Source organism: Pseudomyrmex gracilis, unplaced genomic scaffold (assembly GCF_002006095.1).
Source record: "Pseudomyrmex gracilis isolate BER0280 unplaced genomic scaffold, ASM200609v1 scaffold_219, whole genome shotgun sequence".
NCBI classification, from domain to species: domain Eukaryota; kingdom Metazoa; phylum Arthropoda; class Insecta; order Hymenoptera; family Formicidae; genus Pseudomyrmex; species Pseudomyrmex gracilis.
Genome location: NW_018020803.1, coordinates 201,841 through 229,093, shown reverse-complemented (window position 1 = coordinate 229,093; position 27,253 = coordinate 201,841). Strand labels below are relative to the sequence as shown.

General features: G+C 37.4%; 4 protein-coding genes and 1 long non-coding RNA gene across 10 annotated transcripts; 3 read left to right on the top strand and 2 right to left on the bottom strand.

The window, feature by feature from the left end:
* Positions 1-754: 754 nt before the first annotated feature.
* LOC109858693 (dynein light chain 1, axonemal) lies at positions 755-2,002 on the top strand. Its single transcript, XM_020436197.1, has 4 exons — positions 755-790; positions 856-1,004; positions 1,097-1,486; positions 1,956-2,002. The coding sequence occupies exons 1-4, from the start codon at positions 788-790 to the stop codon at positions 1,972-1,974; spliced, it is 561 nt and encodes a 186-aa protein (XP_020291786.1). The 5' UTR covers positions 755-787; the 3' UTR covers positions 1,975-2,002.
* Positions 2,003-2,018: 16 nt separating this feature from the next.
* Positions 2,019-4,005, bottom strand: LOC109858692 (zinc finger protein ZPR1). The gene is made up of 3 exons (XM_020436195.1): positions 3,859-4,005; positions 3,088-3,760; positions 2,019-2,882 (listed from the first exon to the last, which is right to left on the bottom strand). The coding sequence occupies exons 1-3, from the start codon at positions 3,979-3,981 to the stop codon at positions 2,347-2,349; spliced, it is 1,332 nt and encodes a 443-aa protein (XP_020291784.1). The 5' UTR covers positions 3,982-4,005; the 3' UTR covers positions 2,019-2,346.
* A 362-nt stretch (positions 4,006-4,367) lies between these two features.
* LOC109858691 (AP2/ERF domain-containing protein PFD0985w) lies at positions 4,368-12,100 on the top strand. Of its 5 annotated transcripts, none has more exons than XM_020436192.1 (7): positions 4,368-4,457; positions 4,549-5,260; positions 5,369-5,507; positions 5,609-5,727; positions 7,254-7,348; positions 7,795-7,935; positions 11,755-12,100. In XM_020436192.1, exons 1-7 carry the CDS (start codon positions 4,423-4,425, stop codon positions 12,086-12,088), a joined length of 1,575 nt encoding a protein of 524 aa, XP_020291781.1. In that variant the 5' UTR covers positions 4,368-4,422; the 3' UTR covers positions 12,089-12,100. The 5 variants fall into 5 exon arrangements, with proteins under 5 accessions (XP_020291781.1, XP_020291783.1, XP_020291782.1 ...); XM_020436194.1 differs by lacking the exon at positions 11,755-12,100 and adding an exon at positions 8,028-8,109; XM_020436193.1 differs by lacking the exon at positions 7,795-7,935.
* A 3,403-nt stretch (positions 12,101-15,503) lies between these two features.
* On the bottom strand, positions 15,504-23,897 carry LOC109858694. 2 transcript variants are annotated; one of them, XR_002250645.1, is made up of 5 exons: positions 23,772-23,897; positions 23,420-23,553; positions 17,044-17,122; positions 16,720-16,863; positions 15,504-16,192 (listed from the first exon to the last, which is right to left on the bottom strand). It is a non-coding gene; the product is annotated as an uncharacterized LOC109858694 (long non-coding RNA). The 2 variants fall into 2 exon arrangements; XR_002250644.1 differs by lacking the exon at positions 17,044-17,122 and having other exon boundaries at positions 16,112-16,192.
* A 1,526-nt stretch (positions 23,898-25,423) lies between these two features.
* LOC109858699 (silk gland factor 1-like) lies at positions 25,424-27,034 on the top strand. Its single transcript, XM_020436208.1, has one exon. It carries the CDS (start codon positions 25,544-25,546, stop codon positions 27,032-27,034), a length of 1,491 nt encoding a protein of 496 aa, XP_020291797.1. The 5' UTR covers positions 25,424-25,543.
* The last annotated feature ends 219 nt before the right edge of the window (positions 27,035-27,253 follow it).

Sequence of the window (27,253 nt, the reverse complement as noted above, 5' to 3'; positions counted from 1 at the left end):
CCTCCCCCTGCACCCCCTCCCCGAAAAAAAACCTAACCTAACCCTAACCTGTGTTGCTACTATTATTAATTGTCACGATGCATAGTGCTTGTTCTGTGTCGAATTGTACAGTGTCGAATAATTTGGTGTCGAATCGTACGGTGGTCAATCGTACGGTGGTCAATCGTACCGTGTCTAATCGTACGTGTCCAATAGTACGTGTGCAATCGTACTGTGTCCAATTGTACCGTGGTCAAACGGAATACGCCCGCGATTGACAGCATAGACATTCTATGGAGTTGTCTTCCGAGTGGGGAGTCCTCACTCCAGGTGCTGAAAGACAGAGACAGAGACTCGGGTGAAAGCATCTGTCTCACTCCGAAGTTTGACTCACTTCCCCTCTCACACGCGCAGTCTATTTCTTATACGTCTATGGCTACAGGTATCGTTTCTCTTTAAACTGTCACTTTTACGCAAACAATAACTAGATATTTATATGGCGTATGGACTTAGCTTAACAAGGGCCTTGGAGCCACATCTCCACCCTAAGATAATTCATGCGCGCGGCAAATTTTGAAATTGAATAGAATGTCAAAACAAATTTTACAAACTGCTATCGAGAGGTTTTGTTCTCACTATGTATATTTCTCGATAAGTTCAATCTTTTCGAAGATTGTAATATTCGCCTATATGTTCATTGCTATCTCTCGCTACTTCATCGCATGCATTTATTTTGTTGTTGCAAGAAAATATAATTTAACACACATACGGCTAGAGAAAAAATATAAAATTCTTATTGAAAAAAATTATGGTAATATAATAAAAAAATACCTGAAATTCTTTAGTATATTGTATATATTTCTGGAAGAATTGTAGGCTAAAGCGACGACATGTAAAGAAGCCATTCAAAAATGGGAAGAAAAAACAGGACTGGCTGCTGGCAAGCAAAAAGAGATAATTTTATCTTTTCAGTGGCCTCCGATTGAGAGAATGGATAATAATTTGGCAGCGTTGATCAACGTCGAGTATGTTAACTGTGGTTTTAAATTAATATTAGCATTTATAAACGAAAAAAACTTAACAACGAAGAAATAAAGTTTCTCTTTTAAACATACAGAAAATTATCATTGTCAACGAATATGATAGAAAAGATCAGCGGTATTCATTCATTGAGATATTTGAGGATCTTGTCTGTGAGCAGGAACAATATAAAAACATTTTCTGGATTAGAGGCTATTGGAGATCATTTAGAAGAATTATGGATATCCTATAACTTGATCGAAAAAATCAAAGGTGTCAACGTTCTCAAAGCGCTGAAAGTCTTATATATGAGTAACAATCTGGTAAAAGATTGGGCGGAATTTAATCGTTTGCTGGAAATACCTAATCTTCAGGATTTGTTATTCATTAACAATCCTTTATGCGAGCACATGGATGTAGAATCATGGCGTGCGCAAGTTACAAAGCGACTGCCTAACTTGAAAAAACTCGACGCAATACCAATCGTGTACGTCAAGTTTTTTGCAATATACAGGGTGTCCCACCTAACTTGAGCGTCCTAAATATCTCGCTTATTTTTTATGATAGGAGGATGCCGAAAGGGATCATTATTCAGTTCGAGGAAACAAATACAAACAGGAAATAATAATAAACAGTAATAATAAATAGTAATAAACAGGAAATTTTTTTGAAGGTCAATTTTTAAAAATTTCAAGGTCATCGTTTTTTTTATCTGAAAGTACATATTTTTATCTTCGCGATATGATAGGCAAGGTCAAGACGAATCCAAAAAGTTCTTGTTTATTACAGTATTTGTCTCCTCGAACTGAATAATGACCCTTTTCGGCATCCTCCTATCATAAAAAATGAGTGAGATACTTAGGATGCTCAAGTTAGGGGGTGGAACACTCTGTATATAATCTTTTATATACTTGTACAAATATGTACCTTTCTAGAACAATTTATTTTTTTTCCAGGCAAGCTGTTGAAGATTAAACGATTAAAGTGGAAAACATTAAATAAATAGTGTAAATTCGTAATTATTAAAATATGATATTTGTATTTACACAATTCGAGTTATTTCTAACAATAATCTTTACAATTAATATTAATGGAAACACTTATCTCATTTGATATTTGACGTCTTCGCAGTGTGCTGTATTAACATTCAAAGATGTTTTTCGGGTTTGAACCATGTTAGTGTCATTTTTATACCGACGTTTCGTGAACATTTCAGCTCACTTCATCAGTTTCAAGTATCAGGCTGATACCCTACTATCTTATTTCTTTTTCAATGATATTATGACTGTACATATTTGATGGGACTTTTGACTTTTGAGATTACCCTCTTTTATTTTAAACAAAAGCTTAGTAATTCTCAACTTTTATGTCATTAAGTCCTAGTTCTTCATTCTGCTCAAAGCTTCTGTCATATTTTATGATCTTCAATCTATCGTCAGGCCCATCATCGGAAAGACTTTGCACATAGCTATTTCCAGCCGGATCATCTAAAATCAAAGTTACTTTTCTTTGACTACTTAAAATCTCTTCCAGTTGAGCAATAAATAATTCCATCTTTTTCACAGTTTCCGAATCACTACTGTCGCCGGTAAAAGTCGTGGATGAAGACAATTGATCTTTTATCGTCGTTATAATTCCTTCGACAGTCGTGAACCGACCGCCTAAAAGAGCTGGGCCGACTTCCAACTCGAGTTCAGGTATCTCCATATTGCAAGTTTCTGATTTGAGTAAATTACGACTGAAATCTTCTTTCCCTGTTACGGTCACCTCAATTTTAACGCCCTGAGGTTCGATTCCACCGCCGCTTTTCACTTCATTAGTTCTATGACCACAAGATTCGCAAATCGTAGCCATTATGACAACTTCCTTGAAATATGGTACATCTTAACATTATTTTAAGGAAAAATTAAATAAGAAATATCTCTACAACAATATAGATAATCTCATATAAAATTCTTTAACAATGCAATGTTAAAATTATAAAAACTAAATCAAAGTAGTGTATTAGTCAACTTTGGTAATTTTAAAAACATATTTTTGATTTACACTTTAATTTATATAAATTTTGATGATGTAACTAAAGGATACTTGTCAGTTTCATATTTGTTTCACACAGACTGTTGCATATTGGACAGTTGGTACGAAATGATAATACTTCACTTTCAATTTCTTCCAAAGAATATTTTCCTTCTTGTATGGGTTTTAGTAAGACATCTTCATTTTCTGAATAAATTCCTAGCGTATGATTCTGTTCTTTTGTTCTTTTAAAATATGTTACAGTACACTGACTATCTTTTATCGGTGCTTTTGGATTTTCTACGTGAGTATTTCCAGAAATATCTTGGAAAATAATAGTAAATGGTTCATCTAATATTTTTAGCGCATGTAATTTACTAATAAACAGATCTATTTCAACCGCGGTGTCTGGAAATTCTTCGCGTCGTTTTGGCTGGTCCTGTTCTAATGCCCTAATGCTCTTATCAATTATTCCTTCCACAGTTGTAATCTCTCCTTTTTGAGATTGCGCTGGAATTTCAAAATCCACGTGAGGAATATGAATACTAGTGTAATCAGATTTAACCACTTGACGGTTTAAATCTTGGGGAGTTGCAACTTGCAGTGTTATTTTGACTCCTCTTTCTTCTATTTTCCCACCACTTTCTATTTCATTGTTTTGATAGCCACAGTGTTCGCACTCGAATGACATAAGTATCACATCTTTGTAATGTGGAATCTTTGTCAACAGTAACCTGGTAATGCCCTAAAGTAAATATCCAAAATAAATTTATTAGAAAATGCATTCTAACCTGACAAATAATTTTCAATCGGTGTGAAATTAACTAATCACAAAGAGTTTACATTTTTCTCACACTCGACACACAAGCTCTCAATCTCTGTAATTTTCGGGTCCAAATCGCTAGATAGCTCGCAAAAGATAGCGTCGTGTTTTTCATTTCTTGACTGTCTTTCGCCAGATGCCATTTTTGGTTTGAAGATTAAAAATCATCAAAGATGCGAATTCACGGCACGCTCGTTTCAGTGTCGAATGTAGTCACGTGACATCGACTTGACGCTAACGTCAAGAAAAAGTTGTTGAAAGCTATGTATATATATGTATATGTATCAAAAATCGACACGGTGTTCGAAATCGCGTGCACTATTATTTTTGCTGATAATAGATACTGATAAAAAGATCTAAATATAGTTCCGCTCACATTCCATAAGAGTGCGCTAGTGCGCGTTACTATAGCGCGAAGATTGTCAAAGGTTGTACGTTGCACGATCTCTGTTTGTCACCCCCATTTAAGCACTGTTGGAGAAATCGAGGGATATCTCTCGATCGTGACTTACAGGCAAAAAATCGAAACAAGTTCAGCGTCTCTATTTGCGGATGTACACGCTGTTGCATAGAACTGACTCTTGATGCAAATCAAGCCGACTGCAAAGATGGAGAAGAGGTTAGTACAAATCTAACGATTTTGATTTTATCGTTCTCGCTGTCGCACGAGGTTATGTTTTGCTATTAAAACAAGGTAATCAATTTTGCAGGTTGTCAGATCCTTCGAGATCACCACGTCAGAATTTGCCGAATCACTCGAGAAAGAGCAAGAGACGGTCCAGTCGCAAGAACAACTTGGTGGATACTGCGTTGGATATGTGGCCAAATAATCCCCAAAACGATCAAGATGTTGGTCTAATGTCGGGTACGGAATATCCACAGATGTTGTGGCAGTCAGCCAGTGTACCGCAAAATGTCCCGGGTAATGGACAACGTCTATTCACAGCAATGTCTGATCCAAGTGTATGCGGTTACTCGCCAATGCCAGTAACATACACTATGCAGCCTGTCTCATTACCGGGGATGTACAGAATATATCAGCCGATGGCGATGCCAAATATTAGAGCCAGCCATGGTAGACGTAGACATCACTGCAATGAACACCTAGCTAATGTTCAGTCTGTCACCAATAATACTATTGCTAATGGTTACGGAAGTCTGCAAGAAAATGGACATTTGGAATCTACTGTAAATAGTGCTTATCAAAATGGAGATTATGCCAGTTTACCACCTACTGCCAACAAAGATAGCAGTATCAATAGTGATGAACTAAATGCAGAACACAGAAGATATTCCGATCCTGGACTTGGACCAGCTGAAAATGTACATCATTCAGACAGCGATTCTGAGAGTATTGAGAGCGGAAGTTCTATAACAACAATCAGCTGTAGCAACAAACTTGTTTTATCACTTATTGAACAGGTTTGTATCCTTTTTTTAATTCAAATTTATAATAATATTTTATAATAATAATATTTTTTTAAGCATTTGATTTGTATTGCTAACATATAACTTTGTAATATGTTACAGATGACAGAGCTAAAAAAGTGCAACAGCCTACTGTTCAAAGAACTTAGTGAAACAAAAACAAATTTAGAAAATGTAAAAGCAAAATTGGCATATTGTAAATATAATTCTCCCACAGATTATCAACCTGGAATGTTATCAGGTAACTTCAAAATAAAAAAAACAATTGTTATAATAATTTTCTGCCGCATATTTTAAGTATCAGACATTTATTATGCATAAAATTATATTTATTTATTTTAGAACTTGTGCGAGAAATCAGAGAAGCTAATAAGAATTGTGAAGAAAGCTTAACCATAAAAGTGAAAGCTATATTTGAAGAAAGATATAATCACCAAGCAAGAGAAGTGGAAGAACTGAGAGTAAGTAATTAGAAGTTGTTTTTTTTAATACAATTGAATTTCTAATTACAATTATGTACTCAAGGTAAAATACTTTTGCAAGTTTTCTGTCATAATGTATTTTTCTTATTTTTTTTTATTTTTATTTTCCTACATTTGTCTAAATTTACGGAGATATTGAAAAAAGAAAGATATTGATAAAGAGAAATATACTGTAAGCTGTCAATAGTTTGAAGAATGTGGGAATAGAAAACAAAGGTAATAGCAAACCCCTTTTTTCTTATGCCGCACTCGTATCATTTTATGATTGAGACGTGCATGTAATACGAGCACTAGGCCCAATATTTTCGGCGCATCCGTTCTTCCGGGTTACGATCATGCGACGTAGTGTTTGCGCAGACGTTCCTGCGTTCTATTTGATTAGGACCACTGGATGATCACGTAGCGCTCATTTCGATTCTTTCCACGAACTTCTCTTTTATTCAATTTATTATGTATATGCGAAATCAGTATAATCGGTTTTAGTTGTTTTATTTGTTCGCATTATATTTATTGAGAGAACTCATTCATTTCAATAATGGTTTTTTACTTAATTTTACGCTTAGATTACACGTTTTCTTTACTTTAACAAAGCGTTGGGAAAATGCATAACATACGAAGAAACATGCATGCTTTTGTATCATACGATTAGAAGGTAAAGTAAACAATAAAGTATAAAAATACGTTGAATAAGAAAAGCGCAATATTATTATTTAATACGAAATCTCGAAAAAATTTGATTCAAGGGTTATCCTTGAGAAACGCATCAGCCGATTAAAGCTTGCAACATGTACGACTTAACTTTGTGGAAGAAGGGAGAAGGTCGAATCATAGAAGAGACGGCCGATATCGGAGAACGCAATGTAGACATAATACGAAATATCCGTGACGCGCTAAAAGTGATTAGGTTTCACATAAGGGCATTCACAGAACGAACAGAGTGTATGGGGACAGAGAGGGAACGGGGCGGGGACCAAAGGGACGGGAAGAGAGGGGGATTCGGTCAGATGGGGAGAAGAGAAGGGTGGAAAAGGATGGAGCGCACTTAGCGGCTGTCAGGGGCCTCTCCCTTGGCCTCTTTTTCCTCTTTGCCGTATCTTCTCGGGTTTCAACCATCCATTAGCCTCATCAGCCGAAGCGATGGCCGCCACCGCCATGTCGCCTGCATATTGGCAATCTCGTAATTGAACCCTCGGGACTCTTCCACCTTCCTTCTCCATATCCGTGTAAATTCTGTTGCACGTGAGAGCCGATCAAGATTATCGCAGCTTCTCTTTGTTTTTATGTGTTACCAAGCATATTTATCGTTAAATGTATTAAGCAGAAGAAAAAACTAAAGTTGATAAAACAGACAAGAGAGAAAATTGAATAATACTTCACGGTTTGCGTTAGTTTTATAGCAAACTGATTTGAAATATTCAAATAATTGCTACAGATAACTAGAATAACTTTGTAGCTTGATGCAAATATATACGAGTTTGCGATGCCAAGTTGTTTTCTTGTTACAGAATCAAATATCGCAGGTTGTAAAAGAAAAGGAAAATAGCGATCAACGTATTGCGAAATTGGAAGAGGAAGTGACGGCGTTAAAACTCAGTGCAACGTGAGTACTTATTTAATATTTGTAAATATTTATAGAAGCTTGTGCTTCGAGTTTTATTTGTATTTTGTTTGTATTTGACGTACACACGCCTATTTACCTGCATACCTTACTTACCTATTTTTATCGACCTACCTACATAATATAAGATATACACATTGTTTTAACGAGATGTATATATCAAAAAATACTGCAACAGAGTGAATTTTCAAGCATATCTGATAAAGATTGCTAAAAGTTTGGTTTTTTAATTCTGTATTAGTTTTTTTAGCTGCATTTATTCTATTTCCCGCTCATAATTTTTTATGCACATAAAAAAGCACGTATAAGTTTTTCATACACTTACGTACGACGAATTTTCTATCTTGTTTTGTCGAAAAACAAACTTGATCTCTAAATCTATCGTACATTGAATGTGTCCGCAATCAATGGGAGCTCATTCTTGGCAGAAACAAAACAAGAATCTCTTCTATTCACACTAGCAATGAAGGTCGCGAGATCGCAGCCTTCGAGGAGGAGACCCTTGCGCTTCGACGAGAGCTCCAAGAGGCACGGGCATCCAGGACACTAGCCGAGAACCATGTGGCAAAGTGCGTAAACTTCGCGGTATCAAGATCTGTCTCGCCTGTAACTTTCGATACGCCCCATATAACCAGCACCCCCGTGCGTACCGCTCTTACAGATAGTTGTTCCTTGCCTCCCGTCCTTCCACAATCCGCAATCTCATCGGCCACTTCCTCGTCCGTTTTCTGTTCTCGTTCCGCGGAGGTGGCGGCCGCCCGTTTGTTCGTTTCTGAGACGACGGATAATTGTCAAAGTTCTGGAACTTCGTCTGCGTCTCGTGAAGATGTACCACAGCCGATAGAGAACGGAAAAGAACATTATTCAGACACGATACTCTATCAACTGCTTCGCACAAACAACAATGCCACAAACGTGGCAGTTGAGCGTCGGAACAAACATGAGAATCCGAATTCAGAGTCCGGTGATACTAACAAAACTTTATGGGAAATACCTGTGAGGAGATCAACCGATTATTTGCTTTTGCTCAATCAGGAGAAGACCGAGTGTTCCGATGAGAAAATGAAATCATTAACGATTGATGAGAAAATGCAAACCGACACCCTGATTGAACCATCGAACGATCATCTTCCTAGAAAATATTTAGAAGTAAATAAGAAAGTGACAACAGAAAAGAATGAAGCAAAACCTTCTTTATCGTCGTCGAGTGTTCTGAAACAGCAGGAAGATTCAACTGATAAACAAAAACCGAACGATGTAGCGAGTAAAGAGAAGAATTCGATTGACCACGTGACTAGGTTGCCGGGAATGTGCGATGTTCGCACTCAGCGAGGCAGCTTTAAGAAACCACGACGAAAAAAAAACAACTTAAAGAGATCGTTCAGCGAGACTGATAAGTCTGACAAGAACTTGCGTCAAGACACTAGGGTTCTGAACGAGAGAATTCCAGTGAGACCGTTAAGTTTGGCTGAGACAGGTCGTGACATGACGAGCGAGGACGAGAATAGTTGCGCCAATGACGATCACACGAGTCGCTCCATCACCGAGGTGCCAGACGTTGCTGTGGTCTACGGTGGCTCCATCGTGCCGAAAGACCTCTGCTCGACGAGACCCTTGACCTCCAGAACCCAAACAGCACCTTCACGCGCCACCTACACCACCGCCTATATCTAGGTCACGTACGCGCGGGGCGCCCCCCGAGCAAAAGATGCAAAAATAAAATCGCAATACCACACTACTCATCGCCAATATCCACGAAAGGGGGCTTCAAGGGGCTTCTAACTAGAGGCTACTACTATGTACATGTCGAATAGCACGTAGGTTCTATTGTTCACTTGTCATGCATGCTTTTTTTCATATACGTTCGTCGTGCTTATGCTTTTTTAGCTGTGCCACGCTTCATTTTTAGGGGAATTATGTCATCTCGGTATATCAGAGACAGAAAGAGAGAGACAGAGAGAGACAGAAAGCAATTTAACTATAATAATGTTGATATTGAAAATAACGTAATTTATCCATGCCATGTTCAAGTCATGATATTTCACAATACAAAAACTGTTACAATGGAAAAGAGAAGTGGCAAATACGAGGCAAAAACCAGATCTACCGGTCAACAAACTTCTTTATTTGAAAAAATTATTTTAACAAACGTTTCGATCCCAAATTCGGGCCTTCCTTAGTGTTCAAAATTTGTAGATATAGGAAAAACTCAGTCCATCAGCTGTATATAGCCGCTAACAAAAGATAACACTAACGTCTTTTCGGAGATGATATCCCGAAAAACAGCGCGAACTAATAACTAGCGCGACGGCCACCGACAGATCTCGGTCAGATCCGAAGGTCTGGTTTTTGCCTCGTATTTGCCACTTCTCTCCCATTATAACAAAAACTGTTTTTGCCGTGTGCTATATTTTAAAAACAAATATGAAAAGAATAATCTCTTATCTAATTATTAACTAGAGAAAATACTAGTAGCTTTCTTTTATTCCAGTAGATACATTTGTTTACTTTTTTGTAATACTTCTTTTTACAAATAAAAACTAGTTTTTATTTATTCGTTATAAAACATAGAGTAGATTAGTGTTCAAATATTTGTGCATGTATATATGACTTCATTTGTTGCTTGATCTTTTGCAATCGAATTTGCGCATTGACTGGAAACATTTTCGCGTCAAAGTACATTTTTCTGTCGCAAAACATTAGCTTGCTGTGTGTTTGCTAAAGGCATTCAAGCTTACAAATATAGAATCGAGAATCTAAGAAAATAATCATCACACATTTCTTACACATCGACAAACAACGTAATATATGCATTAAAATTTTATCATGTAGTTGATGTGGTGCAAACAGCATCAAATTAATCGCAGAACGTAATAATGAACGGTAATCAGTATTGCGATTCTGTAACTATTAACGACAATGTCGCTATGTTAACGTACTTTTGCGTAGATAAAATGTATATGACAAAATACCTGCACAACTGTATGTTAACGATAACGGTGTCGTTAGTAGTATGTATAGAATTACCATACCGTGATTGTGCAAACAGTTAAATAAATAGATACTTAAATATAGTGCGACTTTATACAATTATCGCACACACGTGCATGTGTTCGTATACATTTTTATATTCCTACGCATACACGTAAGAATATAATATTATATGTGTTTACACAGACACAGTCACAAATATAAATCAAAATGCATAGAATATATATACATCCATGTAAAAACAAACATATAAATATAAAATAAAAACTGTTTTGATTTAACTTATATTATGGTTACAAAAGATTAGTGTTAATACATCTGTGTGTATGTGTGTTATTGATATATCAGTCTAAGAATTTTGTTTTTTTTACCAAATGTTTTTTTATTCTTAATAATCTATGTATATACTCTTATATATGTGTACATGTATATATATATTCCCACAATATAAACGTCGAAAAATCTGACAAAATTACCATTTTCTGCATGATTGAATAATTTTATGTGACAAATTCTATTTACTTTATACGTATAGTATATGTACATACATGTCGTAAGTTTATAAATTTTACAATTTGTATATGTATGTTATATGCTATTGTACAGATATTTTAAAAATCATTTATTTTAACACTCAAATATTTTTTGCCAAAAATGCTAGTTTTCTTGCAAATGAATGTAACAAGTTACAAAGTTAAAATCACAATTGCCATAATAGAATTAGAGAGAATTATGTATTTTTTTTTTTTTAATAATATTTGCAAAAAATTGTATGTAAGATATATGTTTTATGACAAAGAATGTAATAACAAACTTATTAGTTTTAGAGTTTTAATTAGATAAATTTAACGATAAAATTTGTTCTTAAAAAAAAGCTTGATAATAAATGATAGCGAAAGTTTAATCAAAAATTTAATAAAGTAAATTTACATGTTTCACATGTTTTTTTTCTAAATTGTAATAAAATCTCATACTTGATGCATGTATATAATATTGTACAGTACAGTAATAATATTAACGTGTTATAATAATTTATAGATTAAACTTTTGCTCAATTAATTTTATATCTCTTTTGGCAAAATCGTGCACATGTACATTATATCGTGAATGCAATCCCGCTTGCAAGACTCCTCCTGTTCCTTGAAGATCCATTGATCTTTCTTGTTTCGAAAGGAATTCTCACAATATACGCTTCATCTGGACAGCAAGCATCGAATCGCGTCGTTTTCTTCTGTTTTCTAGCCGGCAGCATGGCTTTTTGCTGAAACATTTGCTTTGCTTGCTTCTAAAAAAATTGTTGCACAATTTCTGTGGATGCATTTACGGTGGAAGAACGGCATGAATTCAAATCAGCACGAACACATGCGTAACGTGTACACAAAAACGTAATTTGTCAGACTGGAGAAGCTGGTGGAGATACTGCGTAGAAGGGTGGACAAAACCACGGTCACGGAAACTGTAAGCAAGATTCGCGACGTCCTGACTTCCGGTATGTGTCCCGTTATCGAAGATCCGATCAGGAAATCGACTAATCAAGCGCTGTCGTCGTTATCATCATCGGATGATGAGGAAGACGGGACAGAGAACGACAATGACAACAATGATGACAATGACGTCGACGAGATATCAGAGGCATACAGTAAAAGTAACAAAACTTCATCGATCACAAATGATTCCAAGACAGTGATCGACAATAGTTTAAATCTATCCGGACCTGTAACCGATCTTTGAGCATGTGTTGTAATGCGATTATTGCCTTATATATGTTATGGTGAAACATATCAAAATATTATGTTACTTAATTCGAAAGTAAGTCTAACTTTCTGATATTAATTATCAGAATTATTGGTCAAGAAAGTTGAAATGTTTTTCAAACGTCTGTATTTCTTTGAAAAATTTCTAGTTATGTGATGGACAATTTTAACTTTCTTGATATTACTTATACAATTATTTAATTTATATTGATTGCTTTATACAATGTACTTACAATTTCAAGCTTTTGGTACATTACCACAATAGAGTCGGTGATTTTATATAGATTTATCGAGAAGATAATTCTATAAAAAATATTTATAAAAATATTGATATAATCATTTTTTCACCGTAACATATTAATTGTACATATTGCCTTTCCATAAAATTATTCTCGCTCGTTAAGTGCCAGAGCATATCCATCAAAGATATTATTTTATCAGTAGCATATTTTTATCGTGGTCTTCATTCGCGATTGTTCACCCATTGCTCACGAGCGATCGTTATGCATCTTCGATTTCGAATATAAAGAGCAATTATTTATATACATATTTACATATATATAGAGGTAGATTATCGATTATTAGTAGGACTTGTTCGGTTAATTCGTACATATTTTCTCAAAATATTTATTTATTACTATTAAATGTAAGTTTTTGTTAAATTATATTATACACAACATTTTTGCACACAATGATTAATAATTATAGAAAAATTGAAACGTAATGACAGTATACAATAAAATCTAAAAAACATTTGCTTTCATTGTATTTAGAGTAATGGAACTTGAATGATTTAGACAATCAAATATTTTTCGATTCATGTAATTTAAAAAAAATACTGTAAATTATTTCATATATATGTACGCATCTATAAGGTGTGCAAATTTGCTTGGCACATATGTATTCACGTAAATATTATATTTTTATCTATAACGACGTTGTTTTTGTATTTACACTGCCTTTTTATTTTTTTTTTTTTTTTATATAGAAAAATATAATAATAATAAAATACGAAATCATACACATGCATACGTACGCGTGTATATTGTAAGAATATCACAGATATATAATAAATAGACTGCGCATGTTGAAGGGAGAGTGAGTCATTTTTAGAAAGAAACAGAGAGAGAGATGCTAGCAAAACCGTTTATCTATTTCTGTCTGAAGTGGAGAGACAACTCAGCAACGCTGCGTATTGGCCGTTTTAACTGTCGCTCCTTTATCGCTCCTTTCTCTTTTATGCTATTTCTCATTCCCATTCTTCTTGTCTGCCAATCATCACGTCGCTAAACAGAGAATAAGAACGACAGTTCTCTGTCTCTCTCTAAAAATTGCGCATTTTTTACTCGTCGAATTGATAGGGAAACGCGTAGTCTATGTATATTATATGTCTCTATGAGGAGAATACATACATATATAAATACAATTATATTATGCATGCATATTTATATATAGATATGTAACCATATACATTTCGAGTTTGTTTTTAGGTAGCAATTATATTATTTTGTAGCCATCTTTATACATGTATATATAATTATTAAAACTTTTTACTGTTATTATTAGCATATATCTTCACGAAAAAAGTATATAAATTACGTATTTATGATAATACACTTCCGCTCAAAAGTTTGGGTACACCAAATTTATATTCGCAAAAACAATAAATACTTTTACGTACCTATTCTATGATATTCTATCATCTGTCATAATCTCGCACTCTTAAGCGTTTTAAAATTCTTACGTTTTACCATCTCGTAAATGTGTTTATTCTTATCAACAGATAAGTAATAAAATTTTCTGACTCCTTTTAACATTGTTGTGATTTTTAAACTTTTGAGCGATAATGTACATTGTATATATGATGATAAGTACATAATTCTTCTTTGTCTCTCTCCATAAATTTAAGCAATTATATTAAAATAGATTATTTATTTCCACAAAAAAATATTTACATTTGCAATATTTTACGTTTTATTTACTATGTTATTAAATATAAATAATCAACTTAATAATTTCGCGTACGCAAACGAATTTGCCAAAACTAAATGTTTGAAAAAAAATGAGATTAATTATTCATTTATTTGCGGCTAAGACTGCCAATAGAAATGTATAGTTTATCATTTAGATTAAGAGTGTAATTAGTACCATTTCTGATTTTGAATCATACATGCTATCGCACACAGTTACGAGATTATATATACGCAAGTTTGTTTATTCACTTTACAATTGTTGTCGAAATATTAGTAATTTAGAGACATTCCGTTAATTTGTTATGATAGATATTTCTATCGGTACATCTTCTCTCGACTGGCAATAAATGTAATTTTCAAGTAATAACGCGTTCTAATCACATATTGTAATAAGTAGATACTGTGTCATATTTTTGTAACTTTTTGTAGGGAATAATCGCGGAGAAGAGGAGTCTCGCAATACTATTCGTCGCGTGTGAATGCGATTCAGACTTTGCATAACTGTGCAGCACATTTATTAAATTATACAGTGTAGTAACATCGTTGCAGCTTTATATGATAAGCGATCGTTATCCAGTTTACTTCATACAGAAAATTTGTGTTAAGCTCCTTCCAAACTTGAAATAATCATAAAGTTACTGCTGCGATAAGATAAACTTGCCGAACACAATTTTGTTCGGTAAGTATCGAGCAGTGTCGCAGATTTCTCTCACATGTGCCTCTCTAAAGATATATAATGTATAATGTTTATTTTGTTTATTTTGCTCTAATATACGTTTTGTTGAGATATGTCTGCACAAAGAATTAATTAGTTTAAAAAGAATTGATAGAAACTAAATTATTACTCAATTATTTAATTTTGATATAAATTTTTTGTTTGGATGAATCAAAGATAACAAAAAAAAAAAAAGAGTTCCATACTTTCGCCAAACTTCTATCAATTCTTAATTCACCAATTATTCACAACATAAATTTAGCAATAATTTCTGATAAAAAGACTCTTGTATTATTTATTTATTGTTATTTGCGCTAAAAGGCAAAGTTTTTATGTCTCGAACGACTCTTATACCTACATATTTATTAAAAAAAACAAAACATTGAAAAAAGTCTCAAATTGAAGATCGAATGTTTTTTAAGTTTTAGGACATGAATATATACAGAGGAGGAGGTGAAGAATTAAAAATTATATGATATAAGAGTTATTTACTTTACGCAACTTTACGACTGCATGCAAAAACGTCTTACATCAAATTGTTGTCCAACAAGAATCTACTATACACGCGGTTGTAAAAGTTCTTGCATCAAATTGTTATTTAACAAGCTTCTATATTATACGTACTAATAAATAGTAGTAGTAACATTTATATATATATATATATTGCGTCCCAGCTAACCGGGTTTACAAGGCGTTTTTTCAAAGAAACGTACCCAAAACTTTCACAAAACACGTACTAATAAATAAAAAACAGAGAAAAGAGACATCGGCAGAAAAATGTAAAGCCAGAGAGAATCGAACAAAATACGTTATAAATAAGAACTTCTTAATCGTTGTTAAACAACGATTTGATGTAAGAAGTGCGATAAACATTCTTAAAACCTTTTCTATTTAAGACATTCATAATACCTACTACTATATGTAACGTATACAAAAAACAATATAACACTATTTTCTTTAGTTAACTTGAAGTGCCATTAGAATTGACCGTGTTCAAGGTTGTTCTATTTTCAATTATATCGCAAAACGTTGTGGAAGACAACGTGAAATGTATCAAAATAAAATTCGAATAAAATTCCTTATTTATGAAAAAAAAATTCGCAATCTTTCCTAAGTCACTATTTTTGTTTCAAAAACTTTTTTTGTCAATTTCTTTCCGATTATTTGTGTGCAATACTAGTTTTTCTGTGCGAATAATGATATTATTTGATGAATTGCCAGGCTACTCTCCCATTTTTCTGATAGTTTCATCAAAAGTGTTTTTCTACTCATGTTTCTCGTTTATGTACAGGGTATCCTTCGAGTGTTGTGATTAGAGGGATCTAGAAGATGTTATTCTTGCATATGGATGTTTATCTTTACGCGCTACGCGTAGCCTCCCACGAAGATTGAACTGAAACAATAAAAGGTCCAATATATCGATTACGTTGATGATGTCGCTTTGATCTGGTTGAAAGAAATATACGAGCAAAAATAAATTGCACGGGAATGCGTTGCAATAAGCGCTATTTTGTCTGCCACATATAATTTATCTCTTATATACATGTATATTTTTTTTTTTCTATTGTGATTCCAATAGTAGGAATTAATTTTTAAGAAAGAAATTGCAAATTTAATAAATAATTATTTTTGTTTTTTTTTTCAGAAATTGTTGAAGTATTAAATAAGTGAGTAAAATAACGAATAATTATAAAGAAAATACTTAGAACGTAATTGACATATTATTTCTGTTTTAGTGACAAAGAATTGAACGATGATTTTTCTCACAATTAGTACGAGAAATCGAATCGGTATTGTGAATGAGAGATAATAAAATACTTTGAGACGATAGATAAAATGATATACAGACAAATTTTTCAATTTTCTCTTATTCTAAAATTGCATGTTTTTATTGCTGTTGCGGCATATTGCATAAGATACCTAAAACTTAGCAGAATTTCGCTTCTTTTTTGAAAGATAATGCTGAGAGCTATAGTCAAAAGTACCGGCCTCATAAATCGATTATCACTTTATGACAATGTTGTTCTCGCAGCTCTCCCTTTTACGACTAGGAATATCCGTTTTCTGCAAAAAAGGGTTGTATTAGCAAGAATATTCGGATTTTACCCTAAGCTTATACGTTGCGTCGATATGTTTTTATGTCTTTTTTTTTAGTCCGTTATATTTTATATTTCTTGAAAACAAGTATAGAGATTGTTTTATATAGACAGATATTTTCCAAAATTGTTAATTCAAATAACAAACCTGTAGTCTTCAAACGCTTGACTTCGTTGACTAGTTTTGTACATTTTCAATGGGCATAACGGAATTCAGTAAACAAAATCTTAAATTAAAAAAGTCAGAACAAACTAATTTATTGAGTTGACATTCATTATTCAATAACGAGATTGAAATGTAGAAAATAGTCTCTTTAAATTCGAAAATTGCCTTTTTACAGAAACTCACGTTGTCATTAATGAATTTTTGTCAGGTAACACAATTGATATAATAATTAAAAATATTTCTTCTTACAGAATACTACTAGAGTTTTTCTAGTAAAAAGAAACAAATAATATGCTTCACCAAAAAAGCTTACGTAGAGCTGCGCACGATAATTTCGGGACACCCCCTCTGTCGCAATCGTTCGATTAACCGACGAAGGCGCGCGCAGGGTCTGTGTGCTTTTCCAAAGAACGTTCATGTCGTATATATAAGAGTCGTAATTGCGAGCGACGATAACGCGCCGTTCTCGTTACTACAGCTCGTAATTTCTCGTTCCGCCCACTTCCGGTACGGAGGGACCTACACCGTTGCTAATGCGACGATCGTCCAGAAAGAGAGAAAAAGAGAGCGTCCGAGAGCGATCGATATTTCGCGAGGCAACGCTCGCTCTTGTGGGAGCGAGATCCTTTTGGATAATTGAAAGCCCGTCGGAAAAATCGTGCGAGTCATCGCGCGGCACGAAGGTGAATCGCATAGGAGGCGGAGGGAAGGATGGAATTATTAAAATTGACTCGACGGAAGTGAGGACTGGGCCGACCAGGGGTGGCCGCTGGCCGAGAAATCGCTGCCAATTCGAAGCGTTTGATCGGCGCGCGACTCATCTACCACCTGCCTACCCTCCAATGCTTTCATCGATCGACTTCGACTAATGTCCCGCGACACTCGTTAAAAATGACCGAGGCCTGTGTCCCTGTCCACACTTAACGGTAAACGTGACCGCTGGACTTCTTGGACTTGTAATAAGTGTGTGTGCAAACTTCACACGAGAGAAATAAAATGCGGAAGTAAACCGTGACATATATCTGTGCCGCTCTACAAATGAGATTTTAAAAATAGAGAGTAATGTTTAATTAAAATTGTCTTACGTGTCATTTGTGTACAAAAAAAACAAAAAGAAAAACACCTATTCTGATCGCAATCACGTAATGTTTCAATTTCACATAAAAGACGAAGAAATGTGTCGTGTTTAAAAATATCTTCGCGAACCGCAAAAGCAGCGCGATGTTTTATTTACACGCTAATGCGAGAAAAAATGATTTAGTAAATTTTCAGAAAAACTATTACGACGCACACATATCAGCCACACATAACTCTATGGGAAACCGCCATATATTCAAATAGAGATCTATTTATACGCGATATTAAACGCTATTAATAAGTTAGATGCGCCGAGCAAACAGAGCGAAACTTCTCGGATTGGCCTGATGGCCTGCTTGCAACTTTTATATCTCGCAACGTTTGCATTGAAACGGTGAAACAGAAATTTAACGAGAGGACGATAGACGGGGGCGGTTCTTGTTTGCACAATCGATTCGCTACATACGTGCTTTTACACGCGCGCGTGCAAGAACGTCCTTCTCGCTTGGAAAATATCGAAAATCTTCTCGTGGTCCGTTTCTGAGGACGCGGAGAACGTTACGAAATACCGTAAACAAAACACAGTTTCACGTTCATTCTCAAACTGCGACAGAATCATTCGCGCGATCACAATACATGTTGATTTGCGATAAAAAAAAAATAATAACATTTTAATTCAAAAGAAATAGCATTATCGAACTTTTGTGAACAGGACTCACATAATTAGAAAAGTACTTTCATAATGCGGTGGATTTTGGTGGCAAAAAAGAAGAGAGGCAATAACGAAGTTTATTTTGCATAACTGCGGTCGATCGGAAGACGTTGCATAAATGCGGAATTTTCAACGCGCCGCTGTTATCTCGTGCAAAAATATTTAAACCGTTTGATATGAAATTTTCGCGATTCGCATCGGTTCTTCTCGTTAGGATGTGGACGCGGAGAAGACTTTTATATAAAAAAAAAACCCAGGAGTTCTAGCTGATAATAGCGGCCGATCTCGCCATTACGCCGACACACCGGGGAATGAAAACGCGCGCGACGAGTCTATTATTTTTGCCTTCGGCCTGATCGAGGGTGCGCCTCGCAGCCGGGGTTTTCGTTGGAGATAGAGGACGACTGGTGAGATTCGGGGATCGCAAATCTGGGAAATCCTCGACGAGGCACGCACAGCACGTGACTATCTGGTCTGCGCCGCGCTCGTGCCCGATAAAGCACACATCGAAATATCGTTTTTTAAGTGACTCAATATGCCCGCGCTACTCTCTCCCATATATCCGCGGTTTCTTCGCGGTCCCCCCTCCTATATAGTCAATCCATATTTGAAAATTCGAATAACTCAATTCGAAAATCGTGAGTTATAAGTTTTGGTTTTTTAATTTTATCACATCGATCAATCGCTTATTGAAAGAAAATAAAAAATATAAAATTAAATTAAAATTTTTTTTCTCAAGAAAACTGTAAATAATTACATTGTAGAAATAGTTACGTAAATACATATCTACGTGTTTTTTTCTAAATAATATTTAACAAATTATGTTTGGCAAATGTATGTAACATTATAGGCTAAGCATTTATAACACACTAAATGTTGCAATTTATTTTCATCTACGCGCGCGCGCGCGCGCGAGTTAAATTCGTATAATTACCACTCTTTGTGATGATGAATTCAATTTTCGAAAGCAAATTGCGACATCGTGGCTCGCTACGCGAATGAACCGCAAACATCCAACGGCTATTATCGGATAATTGCAATTTAGAATTAATTAACATTTAGAAACTATCGATGCGTTATTATTTACCGACTTTCCGAACAATATTGATATACAATTCGCTTTTGCGTCATCCCGCGCGGTCGTACGGACGTTTATTTTCACGTGTTAATCAACGTGGAACTATTATCTTGGGACGTACGCTGTACATGTATGATTTTTTTCATGAAAAATTCCGTACGCGTTCAATAAGGCGATTTTCACACTGTGAAAAAACATCTTCTGAAACTATTATTTACACAGTATGTAAATCGTCATTTAAATGATATTTATTTTCGAAGATTATTATTTACTAGTTTATTTTTGCCTGCATTTACATACTTTTTTTCTATTGTTAAGCGAGTTACGAGTTGTGTCAAAACAATCTGTATTGCACCGTGTCATGTTCGGGACGTAGAATCGTGAAGATGAACGACTGACTATTTTTCGCTTCGCAAAATGGTGACTTTGTGACATAGGGGTTGTAAATAAATCCTTAAGACAACAAATCCCGACGATGTCAGAAACGTTTTGTCCGCAATCGCGCGACGCGACAGGTATATTCGCTCTGCACAAATCTTCTGTCCATCCACGTTCCGAAATATTTTTCTAGGTCGAGAAGTATCTACTGGAGATTCTTCAAAAATATACGAAAGACTGATCGAAATCTCGGACCGATTTCGAAAACACCCGTTAAAGACGTACAAAAAAGGTAAGTTTTTTTTATTTTACTATCGCATCTGTGTTTTTGACATCTCGCTTGATGATCTAAAAATGACATTTATGCCATCATGTTTGTTAAAAAAACTAAAGCTCGCTCTGAAAACACTGTTTGGGAGAATTATCAAAGTTTACACATTCTCGTATCTTAAAAAGATAGACAAATATATATATCTTCCGAAACATTAGGAAATACTTTTATGTGGTATTAAAAGAAACTAACAAAATAACTGAATGAAAAACCAAAAAATATGTAAGAATGACATTTTGTATATAAAAAAAAGTCGTCATCTTTGATAAATGCACGCATGCATGACGCGTGCGGATAGCAACGCGCGCGCGCATGCACACGCACACACGCATGCGCACATACTCGCATAAAGAAAAAAAAGTGAGAAATGAACGAAGGTCCGTGAGAAGGAAGGGCAGTATAGCGCTCTTGTGTACTGACGAGTTATCACCAGCGCTAATAATACGAGAAACGAGAGGAGTAAGAGAGGCAGAGACCACCCACATGGATCCAGGTAGATCCTTTAGGAACTCCACAAAGTCACAACCTTATATGTCCTGTCATCCTTTTTGTTTCTCTTATAAAAATGACAAAACACTTTTTTTTATCAAGTCTCGGTCTTTCACGAGTTTGAAAGTTAAACACAAATTTCCGATAAAGAAAGAATCCGATCGTGTGATAATTTATATGTAAAAAACAATGATCACGAATCGGTGGTTTGTCGAAATGTTTAATCACATCACAAAAATCTGACCGTTATAAATTTCCAAAATTTTTGTTTTTATTTCTTTGTTTTCGTGAACTTTTTATAAATATTTTGCGGTGAAATAGAAATATCTTTTTTTTTATATATAGCTTTTTTCTATCTCTCTCTCTCTCTCTCTCTCTCTCTCTCTCTCTCTCTCTCTCTCTTTTTTCATATTATAAACTGTTGAGCGTTTTAAAATATTGCTCTGTTTGCATTAAATAATCAATTGATTTATTACCGTCGGAATAATAGTGGCATTTTCGGCATACGATGATCACCTCATAATCCACGTTCATACATAATAAATGAATCGTTAATAAACTGCGGCAAATAAAAATTAAACGAGGCAATTTTGAGGCATATAAAATTTTCAAATAAACCGTTCCGGCTGCGCGTCGCGTCACACGAATTTGTGTATAATCACGCACTAGATGTAACGCATTTGTGCTTCTAGCCGAGACATTGATAAAAATGCAGTTAAAAAATTCAATCTCAATTGATCATTTCTCAATGAAAATTACTAGATTTTTAAAGCTATAAAGCTACTTCAATCTATTAAGTTTTTTTACTTGTGCAAATAGCCGATGTAAATATATTCTATTATAAAAAAGATTTACATTATAAAAATACAATGAATTTTTTGTCAACAGTTAATCGAAAGTTATTAAATTAAGGAAATGTAAGAGTTGAAAAAACTTGATTTATTGACACAGTCGTTCATCAAGTATTCTTTTCAATATAAATTCACAAAATGCATAATCTAGGGCACAAATAGTAACTCGTAATTAATCATAGATTAAAGATAGATATTTATATTACGGAAACAAACAGCTTCTGTATTTCTCTCTCTCTCTCTCTTTCTCGATCGCGCATACTTGTGTTCCAAGGGTCCACCAGGCAGCGTGGAGGGAGCGATTTGTTATAACGAAGAGAACGGCGCTCGCCCGGCACAATGTAGTCACTTGTTTACAGGGACAATATTTTCATTCCGCAAACAATTCGTGGCTCGATAAAGACCCAGCGTACAGGTGGGTGCTCGGTGAGGATCTAACGTTGTAACGAACACGCCTGTATATACATGTATATACATACACACATGTACATATATGTATATATATATATATATATATATATGTGTGTGTATATATATAACTATATATTGTGTATGTGTGTGTTTACGAATCTCTCGAGTAAAGTATTAGCCGACTCTAAACGCTTGAATCGTCGAGTTGTGTGCCGTCGATTTCTCGCGGCGACGAAACGATATTCCGCGATATTCTTCTTCGCGCTTTTACATCCCGGGATTAGATTTAAAAGGCCGTACGTATACACGATCTATTTTTTTCTCTCTCTCTCTTTCTGCCGCGTGAATCGATATATGTTGTTTCACGCGACTGTTTTGGTGCAAAAATTATTCGGCCGCAACATATTTAACGTGCACGAGCAATGTCTAACAACATTATTGCGCCGAAGAACGCATGAAAAAAAAAAACGACAGAAATGTAAGTATAGCGCTCGCGCTTTTATCGATTGAACAGGTCTCGTGAAAATCTGCACAAATAAAGACTAAAAAAAAAAACGAATTCGCGCGTGTTAATTCAAAAGCGAAATTTGATTTAAAATACGACATCAGAAATGTCTGATATTAACCTTTCGAGCGAGTTTGCTTGTATCGAGAATACAAACAGAAAAAATTCGTCATACACACGGTATATTCGTTGTGTTCACAAATCCATGCCGCTAACATTTGTTTAAAACACACGCGCCCTATATGTTCGTAACGCTCAAGATAAATCGATGATCGATGATTATTTGGAATTCAAGTAAGAAATGGTCATTTGTTTTTTTTCATCTTACTGTAAATATAAATATTTTTTCTAAATTACAATGGCGCGAACAAACGTGACGCGTATGTTTACTTGTTAATAAATGGATCAAACTTGAAACATATATATATATAGAGTCCGGGCTTTTTCACACGTCGCAGATATATTCATTTAAAAACACCTGCCTAAATCAAGAATTTAAATCGCGACATGCAAAACAATATCGTACCTGTTTTCTACATTGTATTCCAAACTCCGATTTTGTTGGCAGAGCGGGGAGATAAGTTGTTTTCCTCGCACTTTCCAGAAGACATTTGTATTAAATTACGAACAGTCCACCTCATTCATTTCACCATTGACTCTCTGGCTTAACGAAAACGATATTGCAGAGTTGAAAACTTTTGATTCATGCATTTGTTACGAGATAATCTCAGATTTAGGAGATCTCTCTCTTTCTATATATATATGTATATATATATATATAAGAGAGAGATGTATATATACAACAAGAGAAAAAAGAGTGCTTTTCAACATTTCGGAAACGAAATAGAAAATGCGCGCGTGAGGGAAAAGGTACGCACGATACGCCCGAGAGATGTTGATAAGATGCATCAAAGCACGCACAAGAAAACCGCTGCTGTCAAACGTGTGTAGCAGACGACAGTTGACATCAGTGACATGAGAGAAGAAGTGAAGCGGGTTGCGCCGCGTCGATCCGCACCGCGGCGCGGTCGTCGCGCGGCCCACACGGCCACCGTTGTTATGCACGTCGTGATCGCGTGAATTGCGCAAACCAGTTTCGCTCCGCGAAGAACGTCCCGTTGCGCGCGCGGGCCACAACACATGCGCACCAGCAATTCCTCGTCCTCCATCCGACGTCGCCGAGCACGAGCGACGGAGGGGAAGAGGTCGTGGCGCCACACGCACATATTCGAAGACGCGCGTTTCTGAACGTCAGTCGAGGGGATCGGCCACACCAGTATCACCGTCCGATTGGCCGGACCGGGTACTACTGGAGGAACATTCGGTCGCGATTGGTCAGCCCAGCGCCATCGGGTGCGGTGCACGGCGATCAGTGGTGGGGACTGTTTGAACAAGACCCGCTGGCTGAAGAGTACCGGAGTACACTCGCTAACCAGCCTCCATCCACAGCACGGCATACAGAGAGAAGAGAGAAACCCCGTTTGGTACGAGGTGGAGTGTGTGGTGAGAGGTGGTGAGGCGGCCTTACAAACAGGCCCCGCTCGATCAAACTGACCGCGCGCGCGACCGACGTGAACAGCCGTCGTCGTAGTGGTTTGTTGTTTCGCGCACTCGTCATACAACACGCGAGAGAACGATCTGTCGTGCCCTCATGGTGTTGGGGTAACACAATTTCTCTTTTATTTTCTCCGAGATACACCAGGGGGTGTCCTCTCGCTCGGGTTCGCGCGTTTTCTCTCTCGTAAATACGCATCTTCCCGCGAAACAAACGGATAGTGCCGACAGTATCTGAAAAAAAAGTGGTGTTGCATCAGCCGTACCGGTTAGATGTGCGTAGTTACGCTTAGATATTTTTGGACAATCTTCGGTGTTTTTACACCGATTTCTTCAGTTTATCAGTATTTTTAACGAACGTACAACTCCGTGGCTTGTACCCAAACCACGGTTTAGAACCTGTGTCACGATTCCTAAAGACTTAGAATGGCGTATGGACTAGCTTGAAACGGTCCTTTGAGCCATATATGCACCAAACCAAACCATAGTGCCGACAGTGTGCTAACGAAGAAGAAGAAGAAGAAGAAGAAAATCGGAAGAAGAAGGAAGAGGACACAGTGCGCTCCGTCTTGTTGCATCGCATCTCCGATGTTCCGCTGACGAAGTGTACGCACACACCTTCTCGCAAGTTTCCTCAAATTCACAGAAAAAATTGTGACAATTTTACTCGAGAACGAGACACAAGACGCGGTGATTCCTTTCAATTGCAGAAGGGAATTTCTGTCAACTTAAGTGTGTCGTTCAGTGTATTTACAACTATTCCGGAAGAAATAGGTGAAATTGTTTCGGTTTTTATTTGGTTTTTTTGGTGAATCTTGAGTGTGTAAGGCTTGCCGCTGCGCCGCATGCCTTCTGTTCTTGTGCGTACGAATTGAAGGATTTCTGTGACTCGTGATTCGCCGACACAACCGGAGCCAAGGTTTACGCGCAGTTCGCAAAGCGAACTGAAAGCGCGTAAAAGAACGTCGTAAAAATTTGTTCGGTAGGGAAAATTAAGGAAATACCAGACTGCCAGCAACCGTGGTACTTCGGGTTTCATGACTCCCGTTTGACAGCGACGACGCGACAGCAGGCCACCACGCCACCGGTCAGCTCTATGACCATGCTCCAGCAAAAGTCGCTGTACGGCGATACGGGCGTCATGACCACGATGTCCACCAACATCGCGCCCTCGTACACCTCGATCGCGAATCCGATGATGCCGATGGGCATGTCGATGGGCGTCGGACCTAACTGCAGTCCGCAAGGTACCAGCGGTTTCAACATGGGCACCATGGGCACGATGGGAATGACAACGATGGGAAGCGGCGGCATGGCGAGTATGGCGGGTTACAATGGGGCGGCCATGAGCACCAGCGGTACTTGCGTCGGATACGGACCGCTGACAACCGGTACCGCCGGCGGTGTCAGTCGCGATCCTCTCGGTTCTCTAACCGAACCGGATTCGCCGAATTCGGCGTTGCAGCGCGCACGAACCGACAAGTCCTATCGACGTAGTTACACGCACGCGAAACCGCCGTATTCCTACATCAGCCTGATCACTATGGCAATACAGAACGCACCGCACAAGATGCTCACGCTTTCCGAGATCTATCAGTTCATTATGGATCTATTTCCGTTCTACAGACAGAATCAACAACGCTGGCAGAACTCGATCAGGCATTCTCTCAGTTTTAACGATTGCTTCGTCAAGGTGCCGCGCACGCCGGACAAACCCGGCAAGGGATCATTCTGGACGCTTCATCCGGACAGCGGCAACATGTTTGAGAACGGATGTTTTCTACGGCGCCAGAAGAGGTTCAAGGACGAAAAGAAGGAGCTGACTAGGCAGACCAACAAGCACCAACAGCATCAGCAGCATCAAGCGACGGCGGCGGTGGTGGCTGCGGCGGCATCGAGCGTAAACATCGCCAGCCACAGTCCACCCACTCACGAAGGCGCGCCCGGTTCTAAGAAGACCGGTTCATCGATCCACCACGGCGGTCCTCAGCAGCAAGACGACAAGGATCTTCACTCGCTGGTATCCTCGCACCACCACCATCACACGGCCAGTCTGCATCAGCATCACACTTCTCTGAAAAGCGACACCACCGACATAGGCGGTCTCCTCGGACCCGATCTCGGCGCCGCACACGACGAGCTAACCGCTATGGTGAATCGCAGTCTTGCACATCCGCACTTGTTGTCCGATACCGCGAGTCTGCATCACGGTATGCCGGGCAGTCTGAAACAGGAACCGTTGTACACGGCGACCAGTCATCCGTTCAGCATCAACAGGTTATTGCCGCGCGATACAGCCGGCACATCGCCCGGTGCTCAAGATACCAAACCGCCGGAGATGAAGATGTACGAACTGCACCAAAGTTACGCAAATTTCAGTTCGCCCCATCATCCGCACGCGCATTCGGCGCCTCCGAGCCACCATCACCACAACGGCATGCACGCCGGCACGAACGCCGCCGGTCCGATGCACATGACGAACCACCATCATCAAGAATATTACCAGAGCCCGCTCTATCATCATGCCACCAACGTGACGACCACGAGCGCTCCGCCGCCGCCTGCCGTTGCTACTGCCGGTTTGTGACATCACGCCACTCATCCTTACGCTTTGGCCTGAGTCGCTGCCGCCGCGGCTTACGTCGCCACCGCAGCCGCGCCGATGCCACCACCGACGCCGGATTTACCTGCGTCCGCAGCGAGCACGACAACCACCACGGCGCCGACGTCGCCCGCGACGACTTCGTCGACTTTCTCGTTGTCGCCACGGGCGCAATCACGTCGACGCGGTCGTCGACCCGACAAC

What these genes read in the sequence shown, in the direction of transcription:
- LOC109858692 (XM_020436195.1), bottom strand. Translation starts at nt 3,981, where the DNA reads ATGGCATCTGGCGAAAGACAGTCAAGAAATGAAAAACACGACGCTATC. An exon ending in GTGTCGAGTGTGAGAAAAAT is followed by an intron (nt 3,761 to 3,858) that starts GTAAACTCTTTG and finishes TATTTACTTTAG; the next exon opens with GGCATTACCAGGTTACTGTT. An exon ending in AACAAATATGAAACTGACAA is followed by an intron (nt 2,883 to 3,087) that starts GTATCCTTTAGT and finishes AATAATGTTAAG; the next exon opens with ATGTACCATATTTCAAGGAA.
- LOC109858699 (XM_020436208.1), top strand. Translation starts at nt 25,544, where the DNA reads ATGACCATGCTCCAGCAAAAGTCGCTGTACGGCGATACGGGCGTCATG.
- LOC109858693 (XM_020436197.1), top strand. An exon ending in GCAGCGTTGATCAACGTCGA is followed by an intron (nt 1,005 to 1,096) that starts GTATGTTAACTG and finishes TTAAACATACAG; the next exon opens with AAAATTATCATTGTCAACGA.
- LOC109858691 (XM_020436190.1), top strand. Translation starts at nt 4,423, where the DNA reads ATGCAAATCAAGCCGACTGCAAAGATGGAGAAGAG. An exon ending in TTTTATCACTTATTGAACAG is followed by an intron (nt 5,261 to 5,368) that starts GTTTGTATCCTT and finishes AATATGTTACAG; the next exon opens with ATGACAGAGCTAAAAAAGTG. An exon ending in TCAACCTGGAATGTTATCAG is followed by an intron (nt 5,508 to 5,608) that starts GTAACTTCAAAA and finishes TATTTATTTTAG; the next exon opens with AACTTGTGCGAGAAATCAGA.